The 12,066-nt window shown below is 35.0% G+C and overlaps 2 protein-coding genes across 3 annotated transcripts; one reads left to right on the top strand and one right to left on the bottom strand.

The window, feature by feature from the left end:
* The first annotated feature begins 1,479 nt into the window (after positions 1–1,479).
* LOC115709993 (uncharacterized) lies at positions 1,480–5,799 on the top strand. 2 transcript variants are annotated; one of them, XM_030638280.2, is made up of 6 exons: positions 1,480–1,896; positions 2,875–3,072; positions 3,195–3,272; positions 3,998–4,063; positions 4,296–4,361; positions 4,439–5,799. In XM_030638280.2, the coding sequence occupies exons 1-6, from the start codon at positions 1,576–1,578 to the stop codon at positions 5,279–5,281; spliced, it is 1,572 nt and encodes a 523-aa protein (XP_030494140.2). In that variant the 5' UTR covers positions 1,480–1,575; the 3' UTR covers positions 5,282–5,799. The 2 variants fall into 2 exon arrangements, with proteins under 2 accessions (XP_030494140.2, XP_060967633.1); XM_061111650.1 differs by having other exon boundaries at positions 1,481–1,896; positions 2,878–3,072.
* Positions 5,800–6,678: 879 nt separating this feature from the next.
* Positions 6,679–10,792, bottom strand: LOC115711237 (subtilisin-like protease SBT4.15). Its single transcript, XM_061111649.1, has 11 exons — positions 10,651–10,792; positions 10,416–10,513; positions 10,084–10,181; positions 9,852–9,998; positions 9,642–9,747; positions 8,441–8,948; positions 8,213–8,313; positions 7,904–8,125; positions 7,696–7,804; positions 7,391–7,604; positions 6,679–7,302 (listed from the first exon to the last, which is right to left on the bottom strand). The coding sequence occupies exons 1-11, from the start codon at positions 10,735–10,737 to the stop codon at positions 6,746–6,748; spliced, it is 2,247 nt and encodes a 748-aa protein (XP_060967632.1). The 5' UTR covers positions 10,738–10,792; the 3' UTR covers positions 6,679–6,745.
* Positions 10,793–12,066: the final 1,274 nt, after the last annotated feature.

Below are 12,066 nucleotides of genomic sequence, written 5' to 3'. Positions count from 1 at the left end.
GTTCTAATCATAATATCTAATTATGCTATAGCAGCAGTCTATAGCCTAGAGGAAACCCCGAGCCTTAGCTCCTATTTATATTATATTGCTATATATATATATTTTGATAGATTAATCAGTCCAAGTATAGTTTCTATTTTTATACTTTTCTTACTGAGTCCTCTAATTCATAAATTCTCTATTGTGCAAGTAAAAGAAAGAGAAAGACTTAACAACCATGAGTTAGAAAGCTTTGTGAGATGATGTACATATTTAGTCAACTTAATCTTGGTCGTTGGGCTTCTTGGAAGGCTATTTATTGGAAGGCTATTTTTCCGCATTTGCCAATTTTAGAGTCTTATGGTTATGTATAAAATTTTGCAACTGTATTTTGGGATCTCGAGTCTTCTAAATTTTATAAAAAAGTTTAGCACATTTCTAATAATTCACGTAACGACTCTTAATTATTAGGGCGTTACATAATAAATTTTCGATGATTCCTTGTCCCACCTTGCCCTTGTCAGAAATTTGAATAAGAACAAGGCCTTAACAAGGAGGCATGGATGGTTGGGGCGGGGACTTGGGAATGCCCTTGCCCGACGATGATTCCTTGCCCCACCTTGCCCTTGTCGACCCTATGTGCATTGCTACTCATTTCCAAACATAGGTGAGTAGGGAAGTGAAAAAAAATATCTTAATATGATTAAGCATATAAATAAGGGGTAATGAAATGGATGGATTTATAGATGGAAGAGTTGAAAATGATAGTCAAATAGTTTTAGGCAAGGAAGAATTGAGTTGATGAAACCACAACCAGCCACATCGGACCAAGTGGTCACGCTAACTACCAGACATCCTTAGATCTCGTCTCCCACTCCTATATCACATATCTTTTATTTTGATAATAATATTTATTTACCAAATTTACTTCTAATACTCTCATATGGTATTTTATTTATTTATTTATTCTTTTTTTTTAAATAAAATAAATTAATGAAAATTATAGTAATTGCAAAGATATTATAGAATATACTATTATTATAATAAATATTAGGATATTTGCCTAAAAACGATCAAATCTGATATTTACTTATTTGTCAAAACAAACATATCTGATATTTATCAAAAACGTTAAATAGTAAAGTTCACAGTTTACACACGAGTCTGACCAAGGTAAACCAATCCAAAATGAGAAAAACCCAACAGAAAGCAAGCAAAGAAAGTAACTCAAAACCCACGTGGAGCTCAACTGAGCTATCCACCTGTCCCCAGACGCTTTTTAGAGTCTGTACGTGGGAAAATTCCGCACGTGCGAACACTCCTACGTGGCTGGAAGTGATACGTGGCGAACGCAGATACATGGGGATAGTAGGGGAAGATGTCGAGGAGTGAGGTGTCTCGACACGTGTCAATCAAAGACAGCCTGTGGGCTTTACTCCTTCTAACCAGTAATTCTTTTTCTTTCTTTTTTTTCCTTCTCTTTCTCTTTCTCTCTCTAACTTCACTTCACTACTTACTTCTTCTCCCTCTCTCTCTCTCTCTCTCTCTCTCTCTCTCTCTCTCTTTGTTCCTCTTCTTTCTCTCTCTACTAGAGCCATGATTTCGGGAAGTTATTCTGGTTCGAGCTCTTCGGGTTGTTATTCGGCTTCTTCTTCTTCCGAAAATTCTTCACCGCCGGCGGCCACAGCGGCGGGAAAGTTATTTGGCGGCGGAGCAGATCGGATGGTAGAGGAGGAACTTGAGGCCGCGGAGGCGTTGGCTGATTTGGCACATTTGGGTATGCGAGGGAGTTGTGGTGGCGGTGAATCAGTGGGGATTAGGAGTAGCAAAGGGAAGCGAGTCAAGAGCCAGTCGCCTCCGGTGGTGTTTGGTGTGGACCTGGCTGACTCGGCCACTAAGTGCTCGGATCTTGTTCAGGTTAGTTTTTCATAGTTAATCATTCTTTTGATTTTGTATTTATTTTCTTTTAATGTTTTTTTTTTTATTTTGACTTTGGTTACTGTATTGGATATCATAACATTTTATCCGAAAAAATAAATATATAAATAGTTGGTTCTGTTAAAATTTACTGTTTTTGAAATTACAAAACTCCTGATAACCGAAATTTGAATGTTATAAACTATGAAGTTCGGCAATTAGGACTTGTAAATCTCCCTTTTTGGTTGTAATGTTTTTATTTTCTTGAGAATTGGAAGGTGAATTTTTTTACTCAATTTAAGGTGAATTTGAAGTTATTCATTTTTTGCTTTATGTTGTTAAATTGAATAAGTTAGGCTCATTAAGTGGAAGCAACTGATTATCCAATTTGCGTACTCTATGTTGGATTGGCAACATGTTTGTGCATATTAATTGGATCCGGAAAATACTCAGGATAAAGACAACATCGTAACAGAGAATGCACCCATGGGACCAACGTCACTGGCATTGAACTAGAAATTTAAGTTTCGAACACAAATTTGTGATATTAAGTTGCATAAATTAGGTTTAGGTTAGTTTGGTAATAAGCTGAACTAGAGTTCAAAGAAATATGCATATTGATGATCATATATCTAAAAATGAGTAATACTGCATTTAAGAAATATTAGTTGAAGTTTCAAGATATGGATTGGTATGATGATGATGGCGGATCATTGATGCTACTCTAATGCTGGGTTACTCTGGGACACAGTTATGACTTTGGGCTATTTAATTTGAGGCTTCTTCTCCCTTCCTTTACTGTGCTTGGTTCTTCTTTTGGATTTTCTGCTGAATTGTTGAGAATTTTCACTTGACATCTGAATACCCAGATGCCTGATCTTGTTATTGTGCTCTGTAATGTCTGAAAATACTTCTCTATGGGTCTGTCACCAAGTCACACCATCTTCTGCAGGAGTTGAAAAATATTTTTGTTTGTAGCAGGATAGAAAAGTAAGTCATCAGCAACATGAAAAGGTATGTGGAAATGTACTAACTGAGCCATGGAAGACTGAAGATGATCACAGAGAAAAAAATATGAAGGTTGAAAAAGACACTGATTTACCGAACACAAGTCCTATAGGCACTTCAAGATACTCGTCGATGGGATGCAGCAAGTCAAGACGCAATTTGACGGAGGTACTACATGTTATAGACTTATTTTATTCCTCTACATTAGTTGTGCATTTCTTTTTTCTTTTTAAATGTTTTAACCCCTAGAGTAGCTGGTCATATTAAAGTCGTGTTTGGTTCCTATTTAGGCAGAAAAGGAAGCACGCAGAATACGCAGGGTTTTAGCTAACAGAGAGTCAGCTAGGCAAACGATTCGCCGAAGGCAGGTAATAGTTTACTCTAGCTGCACTTGCTGATTTTGGCTTTTGGTTCCACCCTTTTCATGCTCAATGTGTCAATTGGAAATTGTTGTCTTGTATACAAGTCCTTTCTTTGTCTAGGTTTCAGTGTGTAGATTAGATAACAGATAATTTATCTTTTTATGTGGTTCTTTTTTTAATCATTGAGCAGCTATTGTTTGGATTGGTTCTTCTCTAAGTGATATATACATAATACATGTGAAACAGAAGCCCTATCGATTAGTACTCACAGAAGAAATCCATTATGGGGACTAACAATCCTATCTGGGGACTAATATAGTTAGATCCTCTTTATTGCAAAACCAATCATGCTGGTGACATGGAGGTGTATGCATCTATACATGGAGGAACAATAACATGTTATTCTCAATTTCTCACTGGTGGTTAAAAGGTTATATCTTCAAGCAACATGCACAATGCATTATTTCAAAGCTGGAATGATGAAAAAACCTGTCTCACAATAAATAAATTTCACTCTCTTTCTGAGGATACTACAATTATTCATAAGGCGCTTGCCATGTCAAGATTGTTTGAACAACTACTTCAATTAAATCAAAAGATTTTGATACTAAATTGCACCAAGTTCTTGTTACAGAGTGATGTATTTAAGATGCCTTTTCCCTTAAAAGTGCCTTTTCTACTAAATATTGTTTCAATTTTGTATACGATTTGTTTGTGTGTAAATTATACAGGCCCTTTGTGAGGAGTTGACAAAAAAAGCTGCTAATTTAGCTTCGGAGAATGACACCTTAAAGCGGGTAGGCAGTAATCCCATTCTCTTTCTGTAAAGCCTCTCCTTTTCCTTCAGTTTTTCATGCACACACTAACACATCAGTTACACTTGAAATTTTTGTCAACAACTTCATTTTACATTTTCCCAATTAAATAATACTATGCCCTCTCTTTTTTTTTTTTTTTGAGTTGAGTTGAACAACTTAATAAGCACCGAATCATTAACACCATTGACATTGAGCGGTTTTTATGTATCAGGATATGGAGATGGCATTGAAAGAGTACCAGTCATTGGAAATCACAAATAAACAATTAAAAGATCAGGTAAGTAATTTAGTAATTGATAAATTACTTAATTTCCAAGGAAATTCTATATAATTGTTGTGCTTCGCTTACAACAGGTGGCTAATGTGGAGAAGAAAAACATGGAGAAAACTCCAAGTCGTCATAAACCTGCTTGTCATCAGTTAAATCCACCTTCAACTTCACCACCAAACAGCTCATTATTCTTGTATAACCATCCACCATTTACACCACTTTTCTGGCCTCCCACTTCTCAATCTGAAAATTTTGTTCAACCATCTCATATGTCACAAAATGCAATTGTTATGCCTTCAAACATCACATTTCCAGTGGAGGGTAGGCATGATTCTTGTGAACTAGAAGACCTCCATACTAATGGACCGAGAACCCCTTTTTATGTTTTGCCATGTCCTTGGTTTTATCCTCATCCTGATCAGGGAATTGCAGTCCGATCTCAGCCATCTTTTCCTCAGAAAATTGGACAAGAGGAAAGTTATATTACTAATCAGTGCAATGCTACATCCTCAAAAGCCATTCACCATATTGAGAATCAACATTCCTTTCTGCCTGTCAAGGTGAAAACAGAACCTTCTGGTTGTGGCGCACTGGAAGCCAGAACAAATGATCTTAATGAACACCCAGCAGATGTTTCGCAAGAAACAATTGATCAGGAAACAGGATTCCACGCAAGTGGAAGTAAACCTATGGTGGTTTCTACTGCCAAGCACGAGAAAGAGATTCAACGAAATTTTACTACTAATAAAACATCTGCTGATGTTTGTCATACACTATCAGCTCCACCAGGAAAAAGTTGTGAACCAATCATCTACTCATGTAAGAAATCAGTGGAGGCAGTTGCCGCAGCCGAGGCAAGGAAGAGAAGGAAAGAACTCACTAAGCTAAAGAGCATGAACGGCCGTCAATGTCGGATGCACTGTTGAGCTCTGTGGCAAAAGGTGATCTTTTCATCTCTGCTTTGACTTTAAGGATCCTTTGGATATTGACCCAAACAGGGCACGTAAACCATAGCAATGGATAGTTTAATCAAAGAATCTGACACAAGCTTCTTACTTTATGTTAAGCACATGTCCGAGGCTTTTCTCCTTTTCTTATATGGCTCTTTTGGAAGGCAACTGGAAATTTTGACGGTCCAATTGTGTTTCATGAGTAGCTTTCCATGATAAAATCATGAAGACTCGTACAAAAGATACTGTGAGAATATGTACTTACAGACCAAGGTTTCCCTGAAAATTTAGTGGGAAATGTGTATCTTTGTCAAAACAGATGCTCTAATTGTATTTTAAGATTTGGAAAGGGCATTATAGGAAAAATTGGGGGGGGGGGCCTGGGTGTAAGAAATCAGTTTCTACAGATATTTCTCTAGCTTTTGTTCTTGTTTGTAAATCTGGAAACAGATATCCCCGTAATAAAAGTGGAGGTTGCTGTTTTTGTAGTCTCACTTTCTTGTTTACGACATGATATTTCATTTTCATGTAGATAATTCTCTGTTTTGTTTACTACTGAGAGCACTTAAGGCTTCAGAAGTAGGTTGAACATTGGGCGGGTTTACTGGGTTTTGAGTTCGCGGGTTTCAGGTTTACGGGTTTCGGGTTCGCGGGTTTCGAGTTTGCGGGTTTCGGGTTCAAAAAAATGAAACCGAATCCGGACCCGAATAGGGCACGGGTTGGCGGGTTTCGGTTGGTCGGGTTGACCTGGTTGGGGGGTTGATCCGGTCAACTCTTTAAAAAAGTTAATTTTTTATTCAAAACTAATAAAAATAACAATAAATTAAAATAAAATTTATATATATTATTCAAAAATTATTATAAATTTCTGAATATAAATTATTTTATATAATATATATAAATTTTAATAAAAAATTATATATAAAAATATATTTAATTTATATTATTTAAGAAAATAAATTTATAAAAAAACAAAAAATAAAAAAAAAAATTGAGTTTAAATTTTTTAAAAAATTTTAGAATTTTTTATTTTTTAATTAATAATTTAATATATATATATAAATTGTAATAAAAAAATAAAAATATATATAATATATTTAAATTGCGGGTTGGCGGACGGGTTGGCAGGTTCAACCCGAAGCCCAGTACTCCTAAAAACTCAACCTGTGAACCCCACCGATGGGTACCAGGTTGAACCCAACTTACCTGAACATTTTTTTTTTAAAAAAAATTGCGGGTTCACTGGTACGGGTTCGAGTTGAACCCGCTAGAAATGTTCAACCCTATTCAGAAGTGTTTCGATTCAATGAAGGAAATTTGAAGTAAACGTTCAAAAAAAGAAGCAAAAGAAAAGTCACAAATCACACATATAATAAAAGAAGGTAAATGACTCTTCATTACTCAGCTCAAAATCATTCTTATGGACTACAGAAAAGCATATCAATACGGCAAAATGTCAGGCTTATACACGAGAATATTGCTCCTAACACTATGCTTTTGAAAATCATTCCACTCGAGCAAAGCGGATAGGAACTGTGTCCCCTTAGGCAACGACTTGCCCTTGATCACAACACTAAAAGACCTCTTCTGTTGTGGTGCACTGAAACTCAAACTACTTGGATTAACTCTCACAGAAAGACCTTTTGGGGAGACCACATTCACCTTGTACATCGCACTTCCCTGGCCGACATGAGTCACCGTCCGGTGGAAGATAGCAGAGACAGTAGAGTTAGGATTCTGTAGGTGGAGTTGCATGGTGGGGTAGTTGAGACCGTCTGTGCCTCTCGCAGGCCTAAAGTCCGAGCAGTTGTACCTCCTCTTCCCCCCAAAGAGCAGAGCGATGGTGGTGCCATTGTAGCCTTCTTTGCACAAGAACCGAATGTAAGAGCTCATGGACAAGTCATAGACTAGGCCAGGATCAACTGCCTGGACAGGGTCTATCTGCCCTGCACCAGAGCCTAACTCAGCTGTTTTGTCCTTGATTTTCATTGGTGTAGCTGAAACAAAAGGACAAACAAAAATGTGTTAGAATGAAATGAAAGAGCATAGCTAGTCGCATGATATGATTTTGGTGATTAATCTTACCAGTGGTCATCATAGCAGACTTGATAGCAGCAGGAGACCAATTAGGATGAAACGTCTTGACATAGGCTGCGGCTGCAGTGGCATGGGGGCAAGCCATGGATGTTCCTGATATGATATTGAAGACAGCTCGGCGGTCATCAGTAGGGTAACCAGTTATGGTGGTTTGCTTCGAGTAAGCAGCTAAAATGTCTAACCCTGGTGCAGCAATATCAGGCTGCTCAAGGAAAAAAGAAAGAAAAAAATAACTCAGTGATTTAGATTTAAAAAAGAGAAGAAGGAAAGAAATAATTTGATTCTTTTCATACCTTGAGAATGTTTCGGCTAACTAACTGAGGTCCTCTTGAGGAGAAAGAAGCAACGAATGGGGCATCAATACTGACTGTCCTTGTCTTTTGTATGACTGCCATGGGCTTTCTTTAATTCCCAAAAAGAAAAAAAGGGTTGATTAGTTAGTCTCAATTTCAAAAATAATTAATATTCATGATGTAATAATAGTGTGAAGCAAAATCATACTTGGTGGAGTTTATGTATTGACTAATCTTGTTACCATCCTTAGGCAGAGCATAGGTCCCAGGAATATAAGGGGTGAAGGCTGTGTCTACAAATGAATCAAGAGTCATGATTGTTCCAACGCCACCTAATTCCCCTATTGTGAAATCCTGGCCGTTGTTCCCTTGGCAATACACTATCTTTCCCTTCACCTTGTCCCGACTTAATGTCCCATAATCACAAGCACTGTATAGAAATTTAAAAGCAATATGATTGAATTGCAACACCGTCACTTTTGTGAAAATGCAATAAATTTACATCCTAATGCTTTACCTGCCATTTCCAAAAAAGTCTGCACTAGTATTGATTGAATGAGCTCCATCCGTTAATGGATACATATGTTTCTTGGGAGAAAAGGTATTAACCGCAAGCCCCTAAAAACCATCAAAATAAACCATGAATTTACATATAACAACCCCTAATGTCAAACTACACAGTTTTGTGGTATTTGACACCATTTATCTTTAGCAAAAAATAATTGTAAGAGAGAAAAGGACATACGGGAATTCTCCTCCCATTGCCAAGCTTGACAACAGTCTTAAACTGCCTATCAATGCCACTAGCAGCCACAGTCATGATCCAAGGAGCAACGTTTTGAACAGTCAAGGTATCAGGGCCATCATTCCCAGCCGAGCAAGAAGTGAGAATCCCTCTCTTAGCAGCGTGGAAAGATCCAATAGCAATGGGGTCATTGAAATAGTCTCTGCTAGCTCCACCTATGGAGATGGATATGACGTCGACGCCATCAGCAATGGCGTCGTCAAAGCCTGCCAAGATGTCACTATCAGCGCAGGCAACGCTCCAGCACACCTTGTACATGGCAATGCGCGAGGATGGCACACCTCCTCGCGCAGTGCCTCTGGCGAGGCCGTACAAGCTGGCATCCTTGACCGAGACACCAGCGATAGTGGAAGAAGTATGTGTGCCGTGGCCGTCATTGTCTACGGGGCTCGGAGTTTCCTCTCCGGCTGCATCCTCCAAATTGTAGTATTTGGCACCGATCACCTTGCTGCATGCACGTTCACATAAAAACATTACACATAAGAGAATTATTTTATATACTATTTTTTTAATTTTATTTTTTGAATTTACAGTTTGAGTGTTGCGTCCGTAGTTGCTCCGATAGTTTCTAAGTAGAGATTGTTATGTGAATTTCTATAAAAAAGTAAAAAAAAAAAAAATTTTAAAATGTTATTAGTCCTTAAACTAAAAGAAAGTAATGAAATATTGATATTTTTCTTTGGATATCAAGATTCAAATTAATAGAGTGATAAAAGATTTACAATTGGACATTTTTTTTTAAAGTAGAAAAAAAAGATGTATTTTTTAATATGTAGTGGTAATAATGTAAATATAATATTTTTGAAAAGTAAATTGAGCATGTTTTCTTAATAGAATATAAAATATAACACTTACAAAAAAGACTTATTTTAAGTAAAAAATTGTGTTTTATAATATACAATGGTAAAAATTATAAATATTGATATAAATTATAGTATCATTTAAAAATTTTAAAATTTTTTGGGTGAGTAGTGGGGAGCCTTGGGCGATGGAGTACTCTTCCAATAGTGCAAGACCATTAAAGATTCTACAGTATTGTCTGATTAGTAATGAATGGTCGAGATCATACTCTAATATGTACTTTGTTTCTGATATAAACGATTTTCATAGCAAAAATATAAAGAGAAGATTGGTATAGTACTTATTGCAGCCAGTGAAGTTAGCCCCCTTGACACATTGGCCTCTCCATTTAGCTGGGGCAGGCCCATAACCTTTATCACTAAAACTTGGGCAATCCATCCAAATTCCTGAGAGTCAGAATATATACCCATTTATTTACTTATATTATAATCAATCTAATTATTTTCAATTATATATAGTATGATGAATATATTATATTATAGGTACAAACCTGAATCCAACACTCCTACTATTATATTACTCTCAGTACGATAGTTTCGTTTGGTTGTGGTTTCGGGCATTCCTAGGAAATCCCATGATCTTGTTGTGTGAAGTTTGCGCTTTGTACTAGGAAACACTGATATCACCCCACGTTCCTCTGAAAATAAAATATAATCATTTTCAGAAATTAATGTGTTTAATTATTTAAAAATAAAAACTATTAACTAATTAACTATATATACCTGATAGTTTTTTCACTTCATGTGGTAACAACTTTGCTGCAAAACCATTAAAACTCTTTCCATAGCTATGAATTTTTGATTTTCTGGCTAATGTCGCACTGAACAAAGAACAATAGTACAATTAGATGAAAGAATTAGATAAAATTATTAACAATTTTGAACACATATTAAAAGATATTTAAGGTGTCGAACACATTAAGATGGATTCTATTTCCAATCAAACGTTATCTAAGTGCTTGTGAAAGTGTTATTTTTTTTAATTTTTATGATATAAACACCTTAAGATACTTAATAACAATGTTATGTTTGCATAGATATGTTTTGTTACTTACTCTCCAATTGCTGACTCAAGCAAGTTATTGTGACTTTGTATTACCATTGATGTAGTTTGGGAGGAACTTGCTAATTCTCCCATGTACACAATGTAGGGCTGCCAAAAACCATTATTAATTAACATTACCAAAAAAGAAAAATAAATCGAAGAGATGCAGCCATGTATATTCATAATTAAATTCTATAAAGTAAAATGTGATTAAATATTTATATGTATAGTGAATATTGAAATACCTTTCTTTCATCTGATCCATGAACTAAAGTAGCTACCAAACAAATATTGAAAGAAAGAACTAAAAGAGTTTCTAATAATATCCTCATTGTTGTTGGTTAATATAACTTTTCTACGGAATAATTTGTGTATGTGTTTTACAATATGTTGAACATGAACTAAAAGGTCTATATATATGTATGTATACACACACACTTGCTCTAAAAATAGATAGAGAGAACGGATTTAACTGTACATGAGTTTTAGTGTTTTAAGCAAAAAAATAAAAACAATTAGTGAATATTGGAATAAAGGTTTGACTGAGGAATTTGGTACAATTTAGTTATGGCTGAGAGTTCAGTGGCTTGGAAATTGGATCTTATGTTATATAATAATTAATTCTGGCCATGGTAATAATAATGTTATTTGAAATTTGGGAAATTGAATGACTTGCTTATTCATGAAATTTCCAAGTACACCATACAATGGAATTTCAACGTTTCCACTCGTCCACATGTTTGTAAGGAGTGGTTCTGTCCTAGTCTTTAGGATTTGGTAATAAAATAAAAAATGTTGGTATTAAACAATTTATGTTATGTCTGTCAAATGGTGATTAAAAAAGCAATAAAAACGAGTTAACTAATTATGTGAACCAATTTAATTAGAAGTGTATTTTTGGTATTAATAATTATTTAGTGTTGTGGCACTAATGCTTGAGTAAAAAAATTGGCAACAATACTTATTGTTATTGATTGTTATACATTTATGTGATATTTGATTAGAAGTAATAAAATAGAAACGAAATAATTTTTATTTTATTTCTTTATTTGGTTGTATTTTAAAGTATTGGAATATCATTCTAATGGAATGCACTTTTTATCATTTTGGTAGAATAACTATTCCATTTTGAAATAGAAAAAAAATATCATTCTAATGTAACATGATAAAAATGTAATGATTTTTTATAAATTTTTTTTTTATGCATTTTAAATTTTATTCCATTTCATTTCTAAAATCTATTCTTATTTCTATTTTTATTCCTATATTTTTATTCATTCTAATCAAACGCCAACCTTAGTGAGAACGTTAGTCCTTGAACGTTAAGTTTGTAAATGTGTATATTGGTTGATGTCAATATAGAGCAAGACTCAATTGTTGGAGGAGATTAGATTTGGTTGATGTCAATTTTACAACAAAAAAAAAAAAACAAGAGTTTGAGAAGTAGACTCATCCTGTGAAAAAAATAATTTTAAAATTATTGGCAAAAACAAGAAGGTTACAACAAATGTTTGTTTACTTTTAAGTTTAATTATCATAAATTTATATAATTTTGTGGAGTCTCAAACTCCAAACAAGAACCAACACAACACAAAAAACAGAACTCAATGATCAAGAACAATAACTGAACATAAAACAAGCAACATAAACTAGCAACAATA

The sequence above is a fragment of the Cannabis sativa genome, chromosome 3, assembly GCF_029168945.1.
Source record: "Cannabis sativa cultivar Pink pepper isolate KNU-18-1 chromosome 3, ASM2916894v1, whole genome shotgun sequence".
In the NCBI taxonomy this organism is placed as follows: domain Eukaryota; kingdom Viridiplantae; phylum Streptophyta; class Magnoliopsida; order Rosales; family Cannabaceae; genus Cannabis; species Cannabis sativa.
The sequence above is the reverse complement of the archived record's forward strand: the minus strand, read 5'-3'. Positions and strand labels throughout refer to the sequence as shown.